Below are 22,585 nucleotides of genomic sequence, written 5' to 3' on the forward strand. Positions count from 1 at the left end.
TACGAATGGTCTCTGAAGTCGGATCATCTCGGTGAATGGTGGCTGGCATGATGCACGCAGAGTCAGCTGTAACGCATGTGAGCTCTGAGACAGAATACAATCCAAACGGGAATGACTGGGGTCAGCAAAATTTGTTGTAAAAAGAAAATTATGGCCCAGCTGGTGTGGCTCAGTGGATTGGGCGTCATCCCATGGACTGAGAGGTCCCGGTTCGATTCCTGGTCAGGGCACATGCCTGGGTTGTGGGCTCGATCCCCAGTAAGGAACATACAGGAGGCAGCTGATTGATGTTTCTCTCTCACGTCAATGTTTCTCTCTCTCTCGCTCCCTTCCTTTCTCTCTAGAAAATCATTAAAAACCTTTTTTTTTTTTAATGTGTTCTTTTAATCCATCATAAATCGGAAGATGCTTTCAGTGCCATGTATCCTCAGGGCTTGTACAAACGCGCACAGTGTCGAGCATGTTTTTTCCCAGGTTGTCTTCAGTGTCAGATGGTTCATCAGGACAGAACGTTGAACCCTTAAACATCTTGAGAGTGGATGTTAGTAAGAAACAGTGGTTTTAGTGCCTCTTTGTCGTCAATCAATTTCCCTCATAAACTGAGTAAAATGTAAAGTAGGTTCACTATTTTAACTTCTGTGTTTTTCCTCTAGTGTTGTTAATAACCGTGCTGGTGGTGGAGGGGATCGCCGTGGCCCAGAAGACCCAAGGTAAAGTAGTCACCGTGACAACCCAAACATGCGGCGGGGAAGGGGCTCATCCTAAAGGATCACAAGTGCTGAGGACCATTTTCGTCACCCTCCGCGGTGCTCCGATGACCCGAGGCTCCTGTCAAGCTGTCAGCCTCCACTAAACAGGGTTGAGCTGCCGTTGACCAGAGTAAATGGTCGACGTGAAGTGTTGCCCTGAGAAATTGTGTGAATGGGCATCACCAGGATCCTGGCGCGCTGTGGGTTGTGTCCAAAAGGTAGATGGGGTTCCTGCTGTATCACTAAGCAGAAATAAAACCAGTTTTCCCAGTGTTAGACAAACGATGATACCTTAGACCCCGTCGATACCTTGTCCGGAGCCCTCCTGGTTGTCCTTGTCCGCGAAAGATCAGCGGGTGCGGTTTCACTTCAGATTGTCACGTCAGAGCCGAATGCATTTCTTCCATGACCTGACTTATTTTTCATTCTCATCAGAGTTTTACCTGCACATGACAATAATCCAAGTATTCTAAACAGACGTCGGTTAGGAGGACCCCGAGCCCCACCCCGCCCTGCGCCACGTCCGGCTCCGTGGCTGTCACCGCTACGTGGCCGATCCCTTCTGCCTCCCTGCCTGGCTCAACGCCATGCTTCCCGTTACTTCTAGAGTAGCTCGTGGCTGGGGATCAGGTGGTGGCTGCCCACACAGAAAGGGAGAATGTGGCTCTGCTGGCTCTCCCGGCGCTGCCCCACCGCCCCTGGCTGGGCACCTGACCCTTCCAGTCTGTCCCCCTTTTCCCACAGTCACGCCCTCAATCTGGTAACATGCGTGCTTGGACTTACCTTAGGCCCTTCGGCGAGTGTTTTCACCGTGAAAATTCTCCTTCAGTGTAGGAAAGTGTTCTGGCCCTTTCCCTTCCCCCGTCCTCTGCTGTCTAGTGGGAGAGCAGCAGACGGTCCCCAGTGGGTGGACACGGGCCTGGCCAGTGAACCGCTGTGGTCCCGCAGCGGCCAGGCCCGGCGCTGAGCTCCCCTCTGGTTCTTTCATCCCTTCCACTGTTAGCAGCTTTCTCTTGTTTCTCCGAATGCTTCTGATGTACCCCTCTGTCCTTGTTCTTGTTTGGTCGGGGAGGTTTTTCTCTGAGATGAGATGGTAGGTCTGTTCAGTGGCTGTTACCGCTGTTTGTTTGTTTGATGTAATTTATTTCCTCAGTTGCTTGCTTGATGTTTTCACTCTGCTGGTCCGGATGCTTTCCTCAAATGTCCGGTGACTGTTGTCTGCTGTGTTTACAAGAGAAACACCAAACTTGACCAGCGGCAGGGGGTGGGCGGGGCCTGCTTGCCGCAAACTTTCAAGTGCAGTGACCTTGGGGACCAGCCCCTTCGTCTGCATCGCCAGGTCTTTCCTGTGGGCTCATGGAGTCCCCAGAGAAGGACTTTGTGTTTCCTGCCTGGAGACCCCGCCTCTGACCAGAGACTTTGGGGAGTTGTAGGGAGAGACAGGGAGGGTCGTTCGGTGTGTTCACACTGACCTCACCTCCCTGGTTGCAAGTTGACATGGTCACCCTGTCATGCCTGGTGTCCTCCCGCCCGGTTACTCTGTTTTATCCCCTCGGAAGAAATCCCCTCACTTCTGATGGGTTGATAGAGCAGCAGCTACAAGTATTTGTGGTGTAGGGGAGGGCATTGGAACAGAAACTGATTCTAAATAGACTTTTAACCAAGCCTCGTGTTCTCAGGAAGCCTCCTTTCTCCCCTGCCCCACACACACACGGCCAGACATCAGCACTGGGGGGTGTGCCTGTGGCACTGTCACCACTGAGTGTCACTCGCTGCCTCTTAGACTGAGATGTTTGTGCCCTTTAAAGAAAACCTTTGCCCTGGCTTGTTTGGCTCAGCGGTTAGAGCGTCGGCCTGCGGTCCAGAGAGACCCAGGTTTGGTTCCCGCTAAGGGCGCGTACCTAGGTTGCAGTTTGTCCCCGGCCCCGGTTGGGTTGTGCGGGTGGCAGGCTGCACTCGATGTGTCCCCTTTCACGTCGATGTTTCTCTCTCTCTCTCCTGCCTCTCCCTCCAGCTCTAATCTGACCAAAAAAAAAAAAAACGAAAAAAAGGTCCCTCCGGCGAGGGAGGATAAAAAAAAAGAAGAAAGAAAGAAAACCTTTACTGTTGTCTCGGGGATGTGAGAAAGTGAGAGCGAACGAGTAATTGGGTTCCAGTTACAGTCTTAAAGCCCTTTGAGTCCTACTGACTGATACACGGCGTCCAGAGGTCCCGTGCCAGAGGGGCTCCCGGAATCCTTCCCGTGTTACGTCAGAGGAACTTGACGCTGGTGCTGATTGGTCGGAACTTGACGCTGGTGCTGATTGGTCGGAACTTGACGCTGGTGCTGATTGGTCGGAACTTGACGCTGGTGCTGATTGGTCGGAACTTGACGCTGGTGCTGATTGGTCGGAACTTGACGCTGGTGCTGATTGGTCGGAACTTGATGCTGGTGCTGATTGGTCGGCTTCTCCCACGTGGGTTTGCCTGCTGAACCCAAGCGTTTCTTTCCGCTGCTGGCTCCCACGTGGACCTGCCCTGCAGCACCACGGTTCTCTGCAGCCGGCTGCAGACTTCGGCTTTCTGCTCTGCTGGGGTCGGCGTGTGCTGCGTCCGCCGGTGGTGCCTACCTGGGTGGATGCGTGAGCAGGGCGATGGCTGGGGAGCTGCGGGGAAGGAGAATGCCGGTCCCCTTTGCTGTGACTCACGTCGTCACCTGCTCTTTTCCCCCAAGGTGGACAGAACATTGGAATCAAGCACATGCCCGCCACCCAGTGCGGCATTTGGGTTCGAACCAGCAATGGGGGCCACTTTGCTTCCCCAAATTATCCTGACTCATACCCGCCAAACAAGGAATGCATCTACATTTTGGAAGGTATTTGACCCATTTCTCTCTTTTATTCAGTGACTGTCTACTTTATTGTAAAATTGAATCCAGTGGTAAAATGCCCCGTCTAAGCCAGTTTGAACAAAATTGAACATGCATTTGAATTGAGCTGTGGTAATTATAAGTATTTCTGAATACCAAACACATTAACAAGATAATTGTTGAAACGATGTCGGAGTTTTGGATATCCTGAGACGCACTCCGCTGGATGCACCAGTGCGGATGAGAAATCTCTCTGATGAGAAACTTAAACGAGCCCTGGTCAGTTTGGCTCAGGGGTTAGAGCATCGGCCTATGGTCCACAGAGACCCGGGTTTGGTTCCTACTAAGGGCGTGTCCCTCGGTTGCAGTTTGTCCCCAGCCGTGCGGGTGGCAGCCACTTGATGTGTCCCTTTCACGTCAATGTTTCTCTCTCCCTCTCTTCCTCTCTCTCCCTCCCACTCTATCTGAACAAAAAATGAAAAAAATGTCCTCGGGTGAGGATAAAAAAAAAAAAGAAACTTAAACGAACTGGCATCTCCTATTAGGCTTTATGCAAATTCACGACCGTGGTTCCTTGGTTGGTTGTTTCTTCCGTTTGTCTGCTCGTGGGCATTGTGTCTCGTGGACCACGCGTTAGCTTCTGGGCTCTAGGGAGAATCCACGACTGCGTCTCACTAATTTCCCAAGTCGCTAGGCCGGGGGAAGGGTGACTCCAGGGCCACAAGCAGCGTTATGCGTGGGAAACGCGTTCGGTGTGGATTTGATGTGTACCGTCCTGGTGAGGACGCTCCGCTGTGAGCGGGCGTTCGTGCCTTTTCTGGGGCGCGTGGCCCTGATCGGCCTGCTCTTACCTTCCAGCTGCCCCCCGCCAGAGGGTAGAGCTGACCTTCGACGAACACTTCTACATAGAACCGTCTTTCGAATGTCGCTTCGATCACCTGGAAGTTCGGGACGGGCCGTTTGGCTTCTCTCCGCTCATCGATCGGTTCTGCGGCGTGAAGAGCCCTCCGCTGATCAGATCCACAGGGCGGTTCATGTGGGTCAAGTTCAGTTCTGACGAAGAGCTCGAAGGACTGGGGTTTCGAGCAAAGTACTCGTTCATTCCAGGTAGGAGGCCTTCTCGCTCAGGAGGCCCGCCTCTGCTTAGCACCGGCAGGTAGAGAACAGGCCATCTGGTCGCTGACGCTGGGGCCGCGGGCTGTCCACTGACAGCCTCTCGGTCCCTGATGGGAACCAGGTGCATGTCACTGCTCTGTCTTCAAGGAGCCGCACACCAGCAAGGTGACCCCGTAACGGAGTGAACGAGGGTACAGTCCTTCTGCTTTTGTTTCGGTTTTCCTGCAAGAAATCTGTTAACTGAAATAAATGCACTCGTATCGGAATGAAAAGCAAGCGTCCACCGTGTTACTGCCCTGGACATAAAACCAGTGTTAGTGGTCAGGCATGAATCCCGTCGGCTGTTTTTCTGTTTCGACTTATTTTTTGTCTGTGTACACACGGCTTTATTGCCTGCTTTTTTTTGCCCAAACAGCATCGTCAACATTTTTTTTTCCTGGTCAACATTTTTTTCTCTATTACTAAACATCATGGGGATTTTTTTAGTGTTGCTCTGATATTTAGATTCTCAACTGCAAAGAGGCTAACTTTTCAAAATGTTAAATTCATCTGATAGATTTCTCCACAGAAAGCCTGCATGTGGGTATTCGTAGCAGTTTTATGTGTAATTGTTAAAACTAGGAAGCAACCAAGATATCCTTCAATAAAATAGGTAAAAGGTGGTCCACCCAGACAGTGGACCATTACTCATAATTAGACTATAGGTTTTAGAACAGTTTTAGGGCCCCAGCAAAACTGAGCAGAAAGTACAGAGTTCCCATGTACCTCCCCACACACATAAACACAAAGCACACATACACAGCCACCTCGCACACCAGCACCTCCCCACCAGACGGTGCAGTAGTTACAGTCAATGAACGTGCATTGACAAATCACTTTCACCCAAAGTTCGTGGTTTTCATTAGGGTCCACTGTTGGGCATCACATGTTCTATGGGTTTGGACACATGTACCATTTGTCTACATTACATTAGCACACAGAGTATTTCCACTGACCTAAAAGTCCTCTGTGCACATCTGTTCATCCCTCCTGCCCCAGCCCCTGGCAACCAATGATTTTTCACCGTCTCCATAGTGTTGCTTATTCCAGAATGTCGTAGAGTTAGAATCATACAGTCTTTTCAGACTGGTTTCTTTCACCTAGGAATGTGTATTTAAAGTTCCTCCATGTTTTTTAGTAGCTTTAAACTCATTTCTTTTTAACCCTGAATAACAATCCGTTGTCTGGATACACCGCATTTTATTTATTCTATTGGCTGCTTCCAGGTTTTAACAATTATGAATAAACCTGCTATAAGCATTCATATTCAGATCTTTGTGTGGAGAAGTTTTTAAATTTTGGTAAAAAACCAAGGAGCACAATTGATGAATCATACTAAAATTTTTTGAATTTATTTTGTAAATGGGTAGTGGTGATATTTATACAACATTGTGAATATACTTAATTCCACTTAACTGTACACTTAAAAATGGCTAAAAGAGTAGACATTATATATATTTTACTGCAATAAATTGCTAGTCTAAAATCTCTCAGAGCCTGGCTGGTGTGGCTCAGTGGTTGAGCATCAACCCTGCACCAAGAGGTCGCTGGTTCAATTCCCGGTCAGGACACATGCCCAGGTTGTGGGCCCAATCCCCAGTAGGGGGCATGCAGGAGGCAGCCAATAGATGTTCTCTCTCGTTGGTGTTTCTATCTCTTTCCCCTTCTCCCTTTCTCTCTCTCTAAAAATAACATAAAAAGAAAAAAGAAAAGAAAACTTAAAAAAAAAGTCTCAGAATTTTAGTTAACATTCAACACCTACTTTAAGACACAGTTTATTATATATAACTGGGTGTTCGATTCTTGATAAAGTTATTTTTAACTCCAGATCCTTTATCATGGTTATTAAATTATGAGTTGAAAAAAGTAGCAAGGAAATTTTTAGCTTAATAAACCAAACCCAACTAGAGGGAGGCAAAGATACTTCAGCTCTTCTGAGGATAAATGTCAAAGAGAAATTTCGATCTTACGCGGCTTTGGAGTAAAAGTCATAGGAGTTATCTGGCAAAGAAATCAGAATTTCTTCCTGTAGGGGCAAGAATTCTAGGGTGTTGTCATCATTGCACGAAAACTTCCAGAATCATCCCTGTTACATACAGGAAGTAACAGTCGTTAGGAGCCTCTGCCTCGACAGATATCACGGTAGCTTAGAGAATTTCATTTTAAAAAATACTAATTTTTCATCGTTGTTAGTAGGCTTCTTCCAGATTTACCAGTTCCTAGATAAAAGGTATGTTATAAATAGGACTTTAAATAACTAGACACCGTCATAATTGAGCTACTTATGCGTTGCCTCTTTATTTTGCCATGTTTTTGTGTTTGTTTTCCTTCTCTCATAGGGGTAAAACTGTGGAATCCTCACCCACACGGTAAAGTAAGAAAAACTGTGTAGGGAATTGGACCGGAGCCCTGGCCTTGCCGTTATATGACCTGAGGAAACCACAGTCTCTCTGATTCAGTTTCCTCGTTTGTAAAACGGAATATGACCTAACCCTCCTGACACCGCTCTCATTAGCGTGATATCAAACACGATGTACGCAAAGAGTCAGAAGCACTGTAAAATGCAAATGTGGGGTGGTATAGTCGAGAAATCCCAAGCACGTTACTCTAATTGGCTGTATTTCATCTGTAAGCCACGTAAGGTTGCTCTCATGATACAAACAACTAATAGAGAAAAAGAGCTAATTTTCTTCAGAATAAGAATCTTTCCACATAAAGTTGCCTGATCTTGTTTTCTAATATTTTAAAACATTATTCAGATAGTGAACAGGGTTGCTTTTGATGCCTCTGCTTGTTTGCAAAGACCTGATTCGTAGATAAGATTTTGTAACTTGCCTTTCTGACGCTCAGGGATCGGTTACTTCAGTTCATTGATATCCTTCCTAAAAATCAAACTCTGGCGATTCAATGAAGTCAGTTATTTTGACATAAACTGGTGGTTTTCAGTCTCCCCTAGCTGCTTCCTGGGGCAGAATACCTGCATGCCCCCTGGTCGTCTCTCTTTTCCTGCCTCTGGGGGAAAAAACAGCCGAACTTTCATCATTTTACCCCTTTTCAAGTGTACAAGCCAACGTGTTAAGTACATGCATTATGTTGTGCCACCATCACCACTGTCCTTGAAGCTGAAACTCTGACCCATTCAGCAGCTCCCATCCCCCCTCCCTCCAGCCCCTGTTACTTACCGCCTCGAATTGGACTATTCTAGATACTTCATAGGGGTGGAATCACACAAGATTTGCCCTTTCGCATCTGGTTTATTTCACTCAGCCGTGTTCCAAGGCTCATCCATACTGTAGCATGTGGATGAATTTCATTCCTTTTCAAGGCTGTGGAACACTCCATGGTGTTGTGTGACAACATTTTGTGTATCCCTTTATGTGTCAGTGGGCTACCTCCTGCTCCTGGCAGTGATGAGTTTTCAGGAAGCACAAATAAGTTATTAACGTAGGATGAGATCAAAAGTATGTATGTTGTCACTTAAAGACACTGATCCTATCAGTGGGCGTTGAATGTGCGCATAAATAACCGGTGATCCCTAGCCTGCAGCAGGGAGCTTTCTCTTGCACTGTTATGAAATGTACCGGCAGGCGTAACTTAAGAGGTCACGCCTTAAAGCGACTCCACTGTGTTTCAAAATGCCAATGACATTCTTCTTTTTTCTGTTACAGACCCAGACTTTACTTACCTAGGAGGTATTTTAAATCCCATCCCAGGTTTAGTATATTACCCTTGTTTTCCTCATGGCATTGTTTGATCTGTCTTCTTTCCCTTGGAACATACTCATCTGTTCTTTCTAGATTGCCAGTTCGAGCTCTCGGGAGCGGATGGGATAGTGCGATCCAGTCAGGTGGAACAGGAGGAGAAGACGAAGCCCGGCCAAGCGGTGGACTGCATATGGACAATCAGGGCTACTCCGAAGGCCAAGGTACAAGTACCTGCGCAGTCGCTTCGAAGAAGAACCTAAGACGTGATTCGTATAATGTGTTAGTTTGGTTTGTGCAGGTACTTACTGATTATAAACTGATATTACAACTTTCTTTTGGTTACATTGTAAAGTACCTCCTAAGATCTCAGCATCATTGCTGTTAAACAAGTTACAATGTAAATTTCAGGAATATCACACCTACTTGAAGATTCTTATTTTAAGAATTTTAAGGTTCTTAAAATCTGTGGATTCCTAATTGAAGAGTGCAAGTGTTGATCAGGATGATCATAGATTCATTAAAAATGTTTTACTTCCCTGGCCAAGTGGCTAAGTTGGTTGGAGCGTCATCCCGTGCACCGAAAGGTTGCCAATTCCATTCCAGTCAGGACCCTGCTGGAGGCAACTGATCGATGTGACGTCTGTCTGTCTGTCTCTCTCCCCCTCTAAAATCAATAAAAACATATCCTTGGGCCCTGGCTGGCATTGCTCAGTGGTTAGAGCGTCAGGCCCATGTACCGGAGAGTCTCGGGTTCAATTCCTGTCAAGGGCATGTACCATCTGGGTTGCAGGTTCGATCCCTGGCCCCGGGTGGGGCTTGTGCAGGAGGCAACCTATCTATGTGTCTCTCTCACATCGATGTTTTTCTCTTTCTCCCCTTTCTTTTCTACTCTTTCTAAAAAAATTCAATGGAAAAAATATCAGGTGAAGATTAAAAAACGTTTACGTTGTAGGAGGAGGGAAAATGGGTCACAAGAAGTTAAAGCGTCTTGTTAAAGGTCAGAGTTGGCCGCGGCAGCGTCAAGCCAGACCCAGCACACTGAGTCTCAGTTCTGTGTTCTTGCTCCGCTCTCCCCCGCTAGTCACAGCTTTTCCCAGAAAGCACCGCGGGAAAGGGGGTTTCGAAGTGACTGACAGATTGAGATCGGCTGCTAACGACGCCTGCTTTCTGCTTCTAGGACGTTCAGCAGTTAAAAGTATACTCAACTTGTACATATGTAAAAAGAGTCAAAGAGAGAGTATGGTGGGAGAACAAACCTTTAAGAAATTATGAAAACCCACCCAGCCGGTGTGGCTCAGGGGTTGAGGTCGCTAGTTCGATTCCCGGTCAGGACACATGCCCTGGTTGTGGGCCAAAATCCCCAGTGGGGGGCGTGCAGGAGGTGCCAATCGATGTTCTCTGTCGTCAGTGTTTCTCTCTCTCTCTCCCTCCCTCTTTCTAAAATCAATAAAGAAAAATGGAATAAATTATGAAAACCCAATTTACAGTTAGGTAATATGTCAAATTCGGTAACCTAAAACCCACCTGTGACAAAACACCTGGAGACGCTGGGTAAATGTAACAGGTTTTTGTTTTGTTCTGTTTTTAAGCATTGCTAAGCTCCCCAAAAGGAGGTAGTTCTCTTTTTAATCCTCACGTGAGGGTATTTTTCCATTTATCTTCAGGTAGAGTGGGAGGGAGGGAGGAACAGAGAGAGAGAAACATCGATGTGAGAGGGACACATCGACTGGTTGCCTCCTGCACAACCCCGACCAGGGCCAGGGCCAAACCACAACCGAAGTACGTGCCCTTGGCCGGAACCGAACCCACAACTCTTTGGTCTGCGGGCCGACGCTGTAACCGCAGAGCCAAACCGGCCAGCGCAAGGAGGTCGTTCTTATGGAACAGAAATGGAGAGAGAGAACTGTAACCTGGAGCAATAAACTGGCGGCTGAAATTGAGGTGGAGACGCCAGTGCTACTTTAGTGACCGATGCCTCGGGGCGGACCCGGCCGGCCGGAGGGGTGTTCGCAGCCACACTGAGACAGAAGCGGGAAGGCCCGGGGTTCGTGTGACCTCTCTGCCGCCTCCCACGTGGACCGGCACCTGCAGAGGGGGTCACCGTGAGGGCAGAGCGGACCACCCTCCCACCAGCACAGGTGGAAGACAAGTTTACCTTTCTGGGCTCAGTCTCAGGATGGGGGGCGTCTGGGGTCTCCCCTAAACCTATATACCTAGAAACCTGTCTTGATGGACAATCTGAGATGTGAACTGACATTCCCCGCTCAAGCCAGGAGCCACGTGCCCCAAAATTCACAAACTGATGCTGAGCTCCTAACACCTTTGCGGCGCCTGGCAAAAACAAAGACCACGTCACTGACTGGAGGCCACAGGGTCACTGTAGATGACACACCGAGCGTGAGCCCACAGCCTAAATGAGAACGCACTACATGGACCCCATCTGGAGTGAGAGCGGGTGTGACAGCCCCTCTGTGGACGGGGGTCCCTAAGTGTCCTGCAAGGAGAACGGCCGGGCGCCCTGTAAAATAAGCAGCGGGAGCTTCGACAAGTGAACGGCACCGTCATGAAAGACAGGCCTGAGAACACGACCCAGAGTGCGCGCTGGGGCCGAGGCAGTGGAGGTGGGCATGGCGGAGGTTCTTTCTCCCGCACTCAGTCTCCATGAGACTGCTTTTACAAGGACAACGTGTACGACAGCGATGCCTCATGGGGCCAGCGTCTCTTCTCTATGGAGAAACACAATCTCTGGGGTCCTTAATGCTTGGTTCCCGTGTGTTAACCAAAGAAACAGTCTGAGTGCTTTCACCACTTAGAAGTCAGCCTCGCCCGGCCGGGGTGGCTCAGTGGTTGAGCGGCGACCCTGCACCAAAAGGTCGCCGGTTTGATTCCCGGTCAGGGCCCATGCGCACGTTGTGGGCCCGATCCCCAGTGGGGGGCATGCAGGAGGCAGCCAGTCAGTGTTCTCTCTCATCAGTGTTTCTGTCTCTTCCTTCCTCTGTCTCTAAAACCAATAAAGAAAAAAAAAATTTTTTTTTAAAGAAGCAGCCTCCCCTTTACTGTTTATCTGTCAGCTGTCATGACTCAGTTCAGTCGACATTGTAGATGGGCAATAGAACTGAACATTCAAGCCGATGTATCTTTTCATTTTTTAAATTTGTATTCATTGATTTGAAAGAGAGAGAGAGAGAAAAACATTGATTTGTTGTTCCCCTTATACATTTTTTGGTAGATTCCTGTATGTGCCCTGACTGGGGATCGAACGCGTAACCTTGGCATATCGGGGTGATGCCCTACCCTCTGAGCTCCGCCAGGGCCTGGCTGTCTTTTTAAAAGCAGTGTTTTTCTTTGTTTCAACACCGCAGATCTATTTGAGGTTCCTAGACTATCAGATGGAGCACTCCAACGAGTGCAAGAGAAACTTCGTCGCCGTCTATGACGGAAGCAGTTCCATTGAAAACCTGAAGGCCAAGTTCTGCAGCACGGTGGCCAATGACGTCATGCTCAAAACAGGAGTCGGCGTGGTCCGCATGTGGGCGGACGAAGGCAGCCGGCTCAGCAGGTTCAGAATGCTCTTCACCTCCTTTGTGGAGCGTAAGTAAACAATCCCTGCCGACATGAGATCTTTTACATCATTTTCGTTCATGCAGAACAGTGATTGAGACAAAGACTGCAAGTCACAGGGTGTAGAAATGACTGCGTCTTGGTCCCTCTTCCCACGAACCTGATTCTCGTGAGTGGAACAGCGATGTTGGTTCGTGAGTAGCTACCGCAGGGTAGGGAGACCAGGCAGGGTAGTCTTCTCTCAAGATTTTGAAAATTAAAAAGAATGATCAGTGGTAGTGATTCTGCTTGATAAATAATTATGAATCCAGTAAACTGTGATCACTGAAGATTTAGATTGGCTATGTTTTCTTTTTCTTTTTTTTACTTTTTGTTTTTATTTTTTTTAATCCTCACCTGAGGACATTTTCCATTTTTGGTTCAGACAGAGTGGGAGGGAGAGAGAGGAAGAAACCTCGACGTGAAAGGGACCCATCGAGTGGCTGCTACTCGCACGACCAACCAGGGCCGGGGACTCTTTTTTTTACTTTTTATTCTTAAATAATTTCAGCTTATGGAAAGGTGTAAAAATAGTAGAGTTCCCGTAAGCCCTTCCCTCAGATTCCCTGAATGTTGACATCTTGCGAAACTATTACCACTGACATCATATTACTGACCAACCATGCAGACCTCACTCGATGTCCCTGGCTGCCCATGAATGTCCCTCCTGCTCCAGGGTCCCACCTGTGACACTTCTGAGCCTCCCGTGACCTGTATGCGTTTGAAGGGAACTGCCCAGTCGTTTGGTCCGTCAGTTTAGGTTTGTCTGATAGTTTCTCATGGGTTTAAGGAGCTCACGTACTTCTGTCCCAGATGCCCAGGAATCCGGATCCCTCTCTCCGTTCTCCTCCCCTGTGAGTGAGGTGGGGGGCGCCTGTGCCTCGCGTCTGCCGGGGCTCCCCGCCACCGACTCGGGAACGTTTTCCTGATGAATAATTAGTGTCTCTGAGACTTCGCCAGTATCTTTGTGCTTGGTGATCTCAGTCAGCCAGTTTCTGCCCTGATGGTCAGTGCTGTGCTGTTCACTGGGAGGGGTTCCGCTCCCCTCCTTCCTTCCACACGTCTTGATTATAGCCCCGCTGTAGAGGAGAGCTGTTTGTTTGCTCGTGAGTGAGTCTGTTATTCATTTATACAACCTGTAAGTTATATTATTCCGGAGCAATCATTGTTGCTCACAGTCCCTGCTTTGGCGTGAGACCCCTTCCGGCCTCCGGCACCTCTTCAGTTTGCCTGTTGTTGAGTCTCTTCTTGCGTTCTGTTCTAACTGTCAGCCACCTGCTCTCTCCGTGGTTCGGCCAGCGTCGCAGGAGAGGGTTCTCTGCAGGGACCAGACTAAAGTGGCCCCACTCGCTCCAGTCCTGCAGCAGAACAGCCAGCAGAACGCGTCCTTCTCCCCGGGCGCTGACCATAATGCGCCCCTCGGTCTAGGCAAGGGCGTGGTTCGTGGTTCTAGGGCCGCGATTTCGAGGGCTGGAGGTGTGAACGCGGGGGGACACGTTTTTGTCGGAGTGACCCCGTAACGGGTTTCCGTGACCCGCGGCCTGCGGGCGGCGAGGACAGTCCGGCCCAGCCACGGCCGCGGCGCAGGGGGACGGAGAGCCTCGGCCGAGTCCCCGCTCCCGCCTGGCACGGCAGCGCCCTCTGTGCCCCCGTACTTCCCAGTGCCGGCGTGGCCTTAGCCTTCTGCCCGCGGCTGGTGGCCGGGCCGCACTGTGCTCGTCCGTCCCAGCCCGCACAGCCGGGACCTTCGTGATTAGAAAGAAGCTCGCATTTCTGCGGAACCGGCCCGGGTCGTGGCCGCTCCCTAGAGTCCTTCCACGTGGACAGCCGTGGTCAGGGCTCTGGAACCAGCCGGCTGCTCCCCGTCACTCCACGAGAGACCCTGAGCAGAAGGCCTGCCCCTTTTTTTTTTTTTGCCACTTTTGAAACTGTAAGAGCAGTCACATAACGTATCGTGGATAAACCTGAAGAACTGATGATAGTTTGACTCAGAAAATCGGAGTAGCTAGAAGCTGCAGTGCTGTTGACAACCTCCCTGGCTTCTGTTCCGTGTCCCCATCTGTGCACTGGATACTGTAGGGAAAATTAGAATTCCACTGTAACACGATACAGTGGGAAACAGAAGCATGTATGATACAGAAACAAAACTCCAGCTTTTAGAAATGAATTCAAAATGGCGTTGTGGGCCTGGCCGGTTTGGCTCAGTGGTTAGAGTGTCAGCCCGCAGACCAATGAGTCGTGGGTTCAATACCAGTCAAGGGCATGTACCTCGGTTGTGGGTCACCAGGTTGTGCGGGAGGCAACCAATCGATGTGTCCTTCTCACATCGATATTTCTCTCTCTCTCTCTGTCTCCCTCCCTTCCTCCCACTTAATCTCCTGATAAACAGAAAAATATCCTCAGATGAGGATTAAAAAAAAAGGCTTTGTGTTCTTACATTCTCAAGTGCACACATTCAGGTACTACGGTTTTTTATTACATAGCACAACCGAGGTGGGTACACTAGCTAATTCCATACTTAAAATGCCACCATGCATCTTCATTGGCCTCCTGTCCTCAGTCCAATGGCTTATATGTAGCCTTATGAGGAGCTCTAAAACCAAGCATTTTTTAAGAATCATGAAATTCTTATTTTAGTAGTTCAAATCAGCGATTTTCAACCGCTGTACTGCGAGAATTTTTAACACATGCAGTACCTGACTATTTAGCCAGGGGCACTGACCTCTTTTCCCTGAGACTGTCAAATAAAAGAGAGAACAGCCCTGCCGGTGTGGCTCAGTGGCTGAGCGACGACCCTGCACCAAGACGTCATCAGTTTGTTCTCAGTCAGGGCACGTGCCCAGGTTGTGGGCCTGATCCCCAGTGAGGGGCACGCAGGAGGCGGCCCATCGATATTCTCTCTCATCCATGTTTCTCTCTCTCTCTCTCCCTCTCCCTTCCTCTCTCTAAAATCAATAAAGAAAAATAAATAAATAAAACGAGGGGGAAAAATGAGAACAGCTGCCCTGGCCGGTTTGGCTCAGTGGTTGGCACGTCGGCCCTCAGACCAATGAGTCTCGGGTTCGGTTCTGGTCAAGGGCACGTCCCTCGGTTGCGATTCGGTCCCTGGCCCTGGTCATGGCCGGGTGGGAGGCAGCCAGTCGCTGTGTCTCTCTCACTTCAGTGACTCTCCTTCTCCTTCCCTCCCTCCCTCCCCTCTATCTGAAGACAAACGGAAGGAGTAGCCTCCGGTGAGGATTTAAGGAAGAAATGAGTACAGCGAACACAATAGCCGTCTGGTGTGAATTAATCAAAATTATACCTATATTTTTGTCAGACTGGCAAAAAGTATATATATTTTTTTGTCTAGATGATAGGATTCTGACAGGTTGGTGGTGTCTGGGGACTTGCCCTCTGGGTGTGCCGTCTTGGTACACGTGGACGGAGCAGGAGACCAGCCTTTCTGGGTCATGTAACAGCCCCGTCAGCTCTTAGCCCGGGTCCGAGCAGCTGCACCCCAGCCACTCGTGTCCACGGAGCCGAGGCCCAGGAGGAGGGTATCAACTCCAGGTGGACCGCTCGCCCCCGGCCCGGTGTCTGCTCGGTACTGTCCATCGATGGTTCCAGTTCCTGCCTCGCAGCAGAACCTCCGCTTTCCTTCTGGGTGAAACAGGGACTTTCTGAAAATAAAAAACGTAGAGTGTGCCTGGCAGTTTGGCTCAGCAGTTAGAGCGTCGGCTCGAAGACCAAAGGGTTTCGAGTTTGATCCCCGGCCCTGGTCGGGCATGTGGGGGTGGGCAACCAGTGGGTGTGTCTCTCTCACATTGATGTTTCTCTCTCTCCCTCCCTCTCGCTCCCTCTCTCCCTTTCACTCACTAAAAACCAATATGATTTTAGGTGAGGATTAGCAAAAAAAAAGTAGAATTTTTAGGCAGGAAATACATTTTGTGTGATTACATTCTGGGAGTCAGTGTTTGTTGACTGGAGGCTGTCATACGCCTGCCTAGGTGGGGGAGTAAGCTGCCCACTTCTGGATTTGCGGGTGTCCCGGAAATCCAGGGGGTCCCGGATCGGTGCCTTGGCCTCCACCCAGGACTTGCCTCCTGAGAGAAGCAAGCCCCCCGCACCGCAGGCTAGCAAACCGGGGCTGCCGTCCCAGGCCAGATAAGTAGAGGGGAACCGAGCGGGGCAGGGTCGTGCAGGGGTCTCTGACTGTAGGGAGCTGAGGGGCCTCTTCACAGAGAGGACAGCGTGTGGGGCGGCCCCGGCAGAGGAGTCTGGTCCCCAGGAGGAGGAGGCAGATGTTTCAGACAAAGAACAGCATATACAAGTATGTGGTATATAAACATTTAAAAAAAAAAATTAGAAATTCCCAAGAGTGTTTTATTTTTCTCTTTTTCTTATGGTCAAATCTGTGTAACCTAAAACTTACTGTGGCAGGTGTCCAAGTTGCTGTCACGAAGCCCATGCACACTGGACAGCCATCTCCAGGACTTCCCATCCTCCCGAGCCAAAATTGTCCCCACTGAACCCGTCCCCATCCACCCCTCACCCTGCTCCCCGATAGCCTCGATCCGGTTTTCTGTATGATCTTGGCTGCTCTCGGCACCTCATGTATGTGGGATGGTACAGTAGTGACCCTTTCGTGCCTTCTGAAAACATTTACCAGGCTATGTACCAGTTTCAGAACAACCCTGGGAATAGATTCATATTGGCATCACGTTGGCAGCAACCTTTTGGAATCAGTGTAAGAACAGTTGGCACGAGTCCGAGAAGGGTATTCCGGGGCAGGGAAGGCCTCCAAGGCAACATAGTCACTTCCTAACGGCGAGTGCGGAGTCCACCAGAATAAACTCAGTCTGTGTACTGTCCGTTCCTGGCAACAACGTGTCCTCTCTCCGCAGCTCCCTGCACGGGCAGCACTTTCTTCTGCCACAGCAACATGTGCATCAACAACTCCTTGGTCTGCAACGGGGTGCAGAACTGCGCGTACCCCTGGGACGAAAACCACTGCAAAGGTGAGTCCCCAGCGAGGGCCAAGCCGTTGGGGAGGAGGGCGGCCTCGCGTGCCCGGCTGCCCCTGCGCCTGGCAGCTGCTTCGGCAGAACTGCAGACGTACAATATCTGCGCCCTTTGAAGTGAATCTTACACCTCGGGTGTGAACACGAAGAAATACACCACTTCTCCAACTATGGTTTTTATCTCCAGTTGCGCAGAAGCTCATCAGATTTTTGCCCTTATTCTTTTAGTCATTGGAGATACCCTTCTTCTGAAAACTATTTTAAAGTGACCTAAAGTCGTAGTATTTTTTTAATTATATGGCAACACTATTTAATAAAAATCAACTGACGGATTCAGTCTTACAATGTAAAGCAGACTACTTATAAAAACTGCATGTTGCCCCGGCTAGTGTGGCTCAGTTGGATGGGTGTCGTCCCAGGCACCGAAAGGTTGCCAGTTCGATTCCCGGCCTGGGTTGCCGGCTCGATCCTGGGGTGTGGGGGTAATGCAGGAGGCAGCTGATGGATGTTCTGCTCTTACATCAGTGTTTCTTCTCTCTTTCCCTCTCTAAAAAAATCAGTTAAAAAATGTTAAAGAATAAAAGAACTGCTTGTGTTCAGTTCATAAAATCCCCTGCATCTTCTTTCCACTGTGTATTCCCCAAAAGATACATACGGCTGTGGTCATAGTTGAGTGTCCACAGCTGGTTATCAGATCACTGGCTCAGTCCTACAGTTTTTCTACCTTTTACTCTCCAAAGGTTCAGTAAATATCTCACTATGAAAAGTGAATGGAATCTGACATGGCTGTTTTAAATACTTGACATAAAGCATTTTCGGGTGATCATTCTGTCAAAAACCATAGCACAGACCTTGTGGGTTAGCCTGGTCATCTTAGTTCTCTCATGAGGTGGCCCTCTGTAGAAAAACCTGGGAATGGGCCCGGCTGGTTTGACTCAGCGGTTAGCATGTCGGCCCATGGACCGAAGGGTCGTGTGTTCGATTCCTGGTCGAGGGCACGTACCTGGGTTGCAGGTTCGATCCCTAGCCCTTGTCAAGGTCATGCTGGAGGCAAACAAATCCTGTGTCTCTCTCAAAATGATGTTTTTCTCTTCCCTTCCACTCCAAAAACAAATCAATTGAAAAACATCCTCAGGTGAGGATTAACCAAAAAACAGAAAGAAAAGGAAAAACTGAGTCTCCAGACCTGCCCTAGAGCAGAAGGCTGGTCAGGACTGAACTAAGCATTTGTTTTGGCGTTTTCTGTGTGCGCATATTTAATTCGATTTGCAGATTGTGTGCCTTCCTGTGCCTTCTGAGCAAAGAACCGAGTTCTTTTTCATTTTTGTAATCTGTCTAGCTCAATGATTGGTTACTTATTACAATCATAAATCATAATAGTATTATTCTGTTTTCAGGAGTTTAAAACCTAATTTTATCCCTGGCCAGTTTGGCTCAGTGATCAGAGCATCGGCCTGTGCACCGAAGGGTCTTGGGTTCGATTCCCAGTCAAGAGCACATACATACCTGGGTTGCAGGTTCAATTTCTGGCCCCGGTTGGGGTCAGCAGGAGGCAGCCAATCCATGTGTCTCTCTCCCATTGATGTTTCTCTTGTCTCTCTTTCTTTCCCTCTCCTTCCCTCCCTTTACCTCTCTGAAAAAAAATCAATGGAAAAAATATCCTCGGGTGAGGATTGACCCAAAGCCACTCATTTTAAATTGTATTATCTGCAGTGTTTCACTCACGCATCGCCCTGCGTCAGCGGGAGGCGCCTGCCCCATCCGTGACGGGTCCTTAATGGGCATTGAAAGCCTGTGCATTTCTCTCTCTTCCCGCAGAAAAGAAAAAGGCAGGACTATTTGAACAACTCACTCGGACTCACGGGACAATCATCGGCATCACGTCGGGGGTCGTCTTGGTCCTTCTCATCATTTCTATTCTAGTGCAAGTGAAGCAGCCTCGGAAGAAGGTCATGGCTTGCAAAGCTGCCTTCAATAAGACTGGGTTCCAGGAGGTGTTCGACCCGCCGCACTACGAGCTGTTCTCCCTGCGGGACAAGGAGCTGTCCTCGGACCTGGCCGACCTGTCGGAGGAGCTGGACGGCTACCAGAAGCTGCGCCGCTCGTCCTCCGCCTCCCGCTGCGTGCACGACCATCACTGCGGGTCGCAGGCCGCCAGCGGCAAGCAGAGCCGGACCAACCTCGCCTCCGTGGAGCTGCCCTTCCGCAACGACTTTGCACAACCACAGCCCATGAAAACGTTCAACAGCACCTTCAAAAAGAGTAGCTACACGTTCAAGCAGGCGCACGAGTGCCCCGAGCAGGCCCTGGAAGACAGAGTGATGGAGGAGATCCCGTGCGAAATCTACGTCCGGGGCCGAGAAGATTCCGCACAGGCGTCCATCTCCATCGACTTCTAACCTCCCCCTGCAGACGACCCCCGGTCGCCAAGGACGTGTGTCCGCAGCCTCCAGGGCACCCAGCGTCTTCAGCGGCCAGCCCTTTGCTCCTGTCCAATCTGCAGAGCCTTTCACGTCCCGGCCACCTGTTGTAACAGTGACGTTTTTATGATCTCAGGCAGTTGTGTATGTTGAGCCAACCAAGGAACTTACTCCATGCGGCGGGAAGGGTCATCCCCATCTATTGCTCGGTGTGACACACGGAGCCCAGTGGGATGGCACTGGAAGGGGCCGCGGGCAGGGGAGCGGCGGGCCACCTGCTCGGGTAGCCGCGGGACCCTGCCCTTCATCGACAGCTCTGTCTGTCGCTATTTTGATCCCACGAGAAGTTTAAAGATAAGATTTTTCTTTACATTCCTTTTAATTTTTTTCTTTAAATTATTTGTTGTGTAAGCCAGTAATTTTACCATTTCATTTTCTTCCATAAATACACGAGGTTAAAGTACTGCACATACTTCAACGTGGGCCTTTGTTCTAGGCTTTGCCAAAACCCGATTGTTACTGTGGTGAGTGTCGATTAATTCCCGGAGTTATACTTCACCCATCTGTTTCTTCCCGACTAATTTCTTCCTGCGTTTTAGTCACTGGATCCTCCGCCTTTATTTTCTGTAAGAAGCAGATGACATGGTATCACTTATCATCTGTACGTCATGCTGTCTTAGTGATGTTCTTATACAAAAGTTCATAACTCTGGGGTGTATGAACCATTGCCAGTTCTGACTAAAACCTTGAAAAAGATGAAAACGTCTAGAAAATCCTTTGAAATTTCCCAAATTTGATCACATTCGGTGGTAACCCATTCATCCCTGTGAGCAGAGTCATTGCCTTCCTTTTGAAGAGCCTGTAATTTTATTCGCAGTGTTTCTCATCCCCAGATGTGTTGCCCATTATTTTTATGAAAAGCGTATTTAGCTCCCTTTGTATCAGCTCATCTTACAGCACGTGGTGACCACGGTTGCGAGACTTAACGGAAAACTAAGGAACTGTAGCAGCTGTTAGATCGCATCTTACTTGGGACACGCCTTTTTTCTAGTTCCTACCGAGAATAACAATTTCCACTTTTTCTTTTCCAATGCACTTTTGACCTTTTTTTTTTAATGGTATAAAAATAGTAATTTATAAACATGATACAAAAACTCATTTTTTTTTTAGACTTTTGATAATTATTTGATACTGTACGAAGTTTATTAAATGGAGATTGAAGACCTACATGACAGGTCTCACATTAGCAGCTCTGTAAACAAATATGCCCTGAGGGGACAAGGTGCACTGTAATTTATTTGGTTTTGTTAGTTCTTACCCGAGAATATTTTTTGCATTGATTTTTAGAGAGAGTGGAAGGGAGGGAGGGAGGTGGACAGAGAGAGAAACATCAGTGTTTCTCTGCGACCCAGGTACGTGCCCTTGACTGGGAATCGAACCTGCGACCCTTCCTTTGGTCCTTGGGCCAGTGCTCTAACTGCTGAGCCAAACTGGCCAGGGACACATTGTAATTTATTGTAAAGACCTTGGTAATGTGTACATACGCTTTTTGTTTCCTTTGGTTATTGCCTTTGGTATATGATAAAACTTTTCACTCTGTGATATTTATTGTTCTAAATCACTACACAAGTCTTGTATTAAACTATACATTGTTACAGGATTCCTCAGTCACGTTATTTATGGCGTTGAGTTTGGGGATCGTAGACATGGGAAGGAATCCATTTATTGAATGATAACCAATACAGACATGCCATTCAAACAAGGTAGATTCTCATTTCCTATGTGGTTTTTGTTTTGTTTTTTATAGTAAATTCTCAATGAAATGAGAAATTGAAGTTTTACTAGAATGGATTTTGTTCATTCTTTTAAATATCACATCTCAGACTAGTGAAAACTGTGTCCTTAAATGATATATATATAATACTCCTTCAAAATGAGTCTTGGATCACATTATTTTTATTTTTTTTTAAGTACATAATATCCAGAAGGTAAGAAAACTTACACGTAGTATGTATTCATGATTTAATTTTTTAAATATGTTTTTATTGATTTTTTTAGAGAGAGAAGAAGGGAGAGAGAGATAGAAACATCCATCTGAGAAACATCAGTCGGCTGCCTCCCGCACGCCCCCTACTGGGAATTGAGCCCACAACCCGGGCATGTGCCCTGTGGGACCTCTCAGTCCATGGGTCGATGCTCAGTCCACTGAGCTACACCGGCCTGGCTCATGATTTAATTTTTTTAAGTCACCATAATTTCTTGTTTTAAAAATACAACTTGGGAAGGTAAAAAGACTAATGAATGTAGCATTCAATGAACTAGTGATCCAGAGCCAGATTAGGCATCTAAATTCTTTCCATCGCTGTGTTGAATAGGTCTTTTAATAGGTAACTTGCCAGCCAGCATTTGAAGAACACAGTAGATACTTAATACAATAATAGCTCATCTCATTCTTCACGATGATGAAAGGAAAACTCGTGTGTTTGCTTTGTAAAATCATATCCATTGTGAAAACAGTGCTATTCATCTTTAACATCTAAAATATAGTCGAAAATAATACAGTGTGCTGGACTACCTTATCTATAGTCACTGTAACTTTATTTTTGAAATGTGTATCATTTTCAAAGGGCATGAAGAGGCCTATACAATACAGTCTTTTTTTTTTTATCCTCACCCGAGGATATTTTTCCATTTTTTGTTCAGATAGAGTGGGAGGGGGAGAGAGAGATAGAGAGAAACATCGACGTGAAAGAGACACATCGAGTGGCTGCCACCCGCACAACCCAACCAGGGCCGGGGACAAACTGCAACCGAGGTGCGTGCCCTTAGCGGGAACCGAACCCAGGTCTCTCTGGACCGCAGGCCGACGTTCTAACCGCTGAGCCAAACCGGCCAGGGCAAACACATTTAACATTTAAACAGCACAAGGCAGCAAGTACAGCTTGGACAACAGATTAGGTTCTAAATCGTCTGGCTTCTAGAACCAATGAAATCGCGTTTATTCTTCACAGTACAAAAGCCAGACGCCTACAGGTGCTGGTTTCTCTTCGCCTAAATAAAGAGGGGGGTCTTTGTCCAGGTGCCACTGCCCCAGAACTTAAAAAAGACG

The 22,585-nt window shown here is 48.3% G+C and overlaps 1 protein-coding gene across 1 annotated transcript; it reads left to right on the forward strand.

Annotated features, from left to right (window-relative positions):
- The first annotated feature begins 659 nt into the window (after positions 1–659).
- On the forward strand, positions 660–19,633 carry NETO2 (neuropilin and tolloid like 2). The gene is made up of 7 exons (XM_036275387.1): positions 660–710; positions 3,463–3,603; positions 4,456–4,704; positions 8,550–8,677; positions 11,819–12,047; positions 16,940–17,053; positions 18,875–19,633. The coding sequence occupies exons 2-7, from the start codon at positions 3,489–3,491 to the stop codon at positions 19,453–19,455; spliced, it is 1,416 nt and encodes a 471-aa protein (XP_036131280.1). The 5' UTR covers positions 660–710; positions 3,463–3,488; the 3' UTR covers positions 19,456–19,633.
- Positions 19,634–22,585: the final 2,952 nt, after the last annotated feature.

The sequence above is a fragment of the Molossus molossus genome, unplaced genomic scaffold, assembly GCF_014108415.1.
Source record: "Molossus molossus isolate mMolMol1 unplaced genomic scaffold, mMolMol1.p scaffold_m16_p_21, whole genome shotgun sequence".
NCBI classification, from domain to species: Eukaryota; Metazoa; Chordata; class Mammalia; order Chiroptera; family Molossidae; genus Molossus; species Molossus molossus.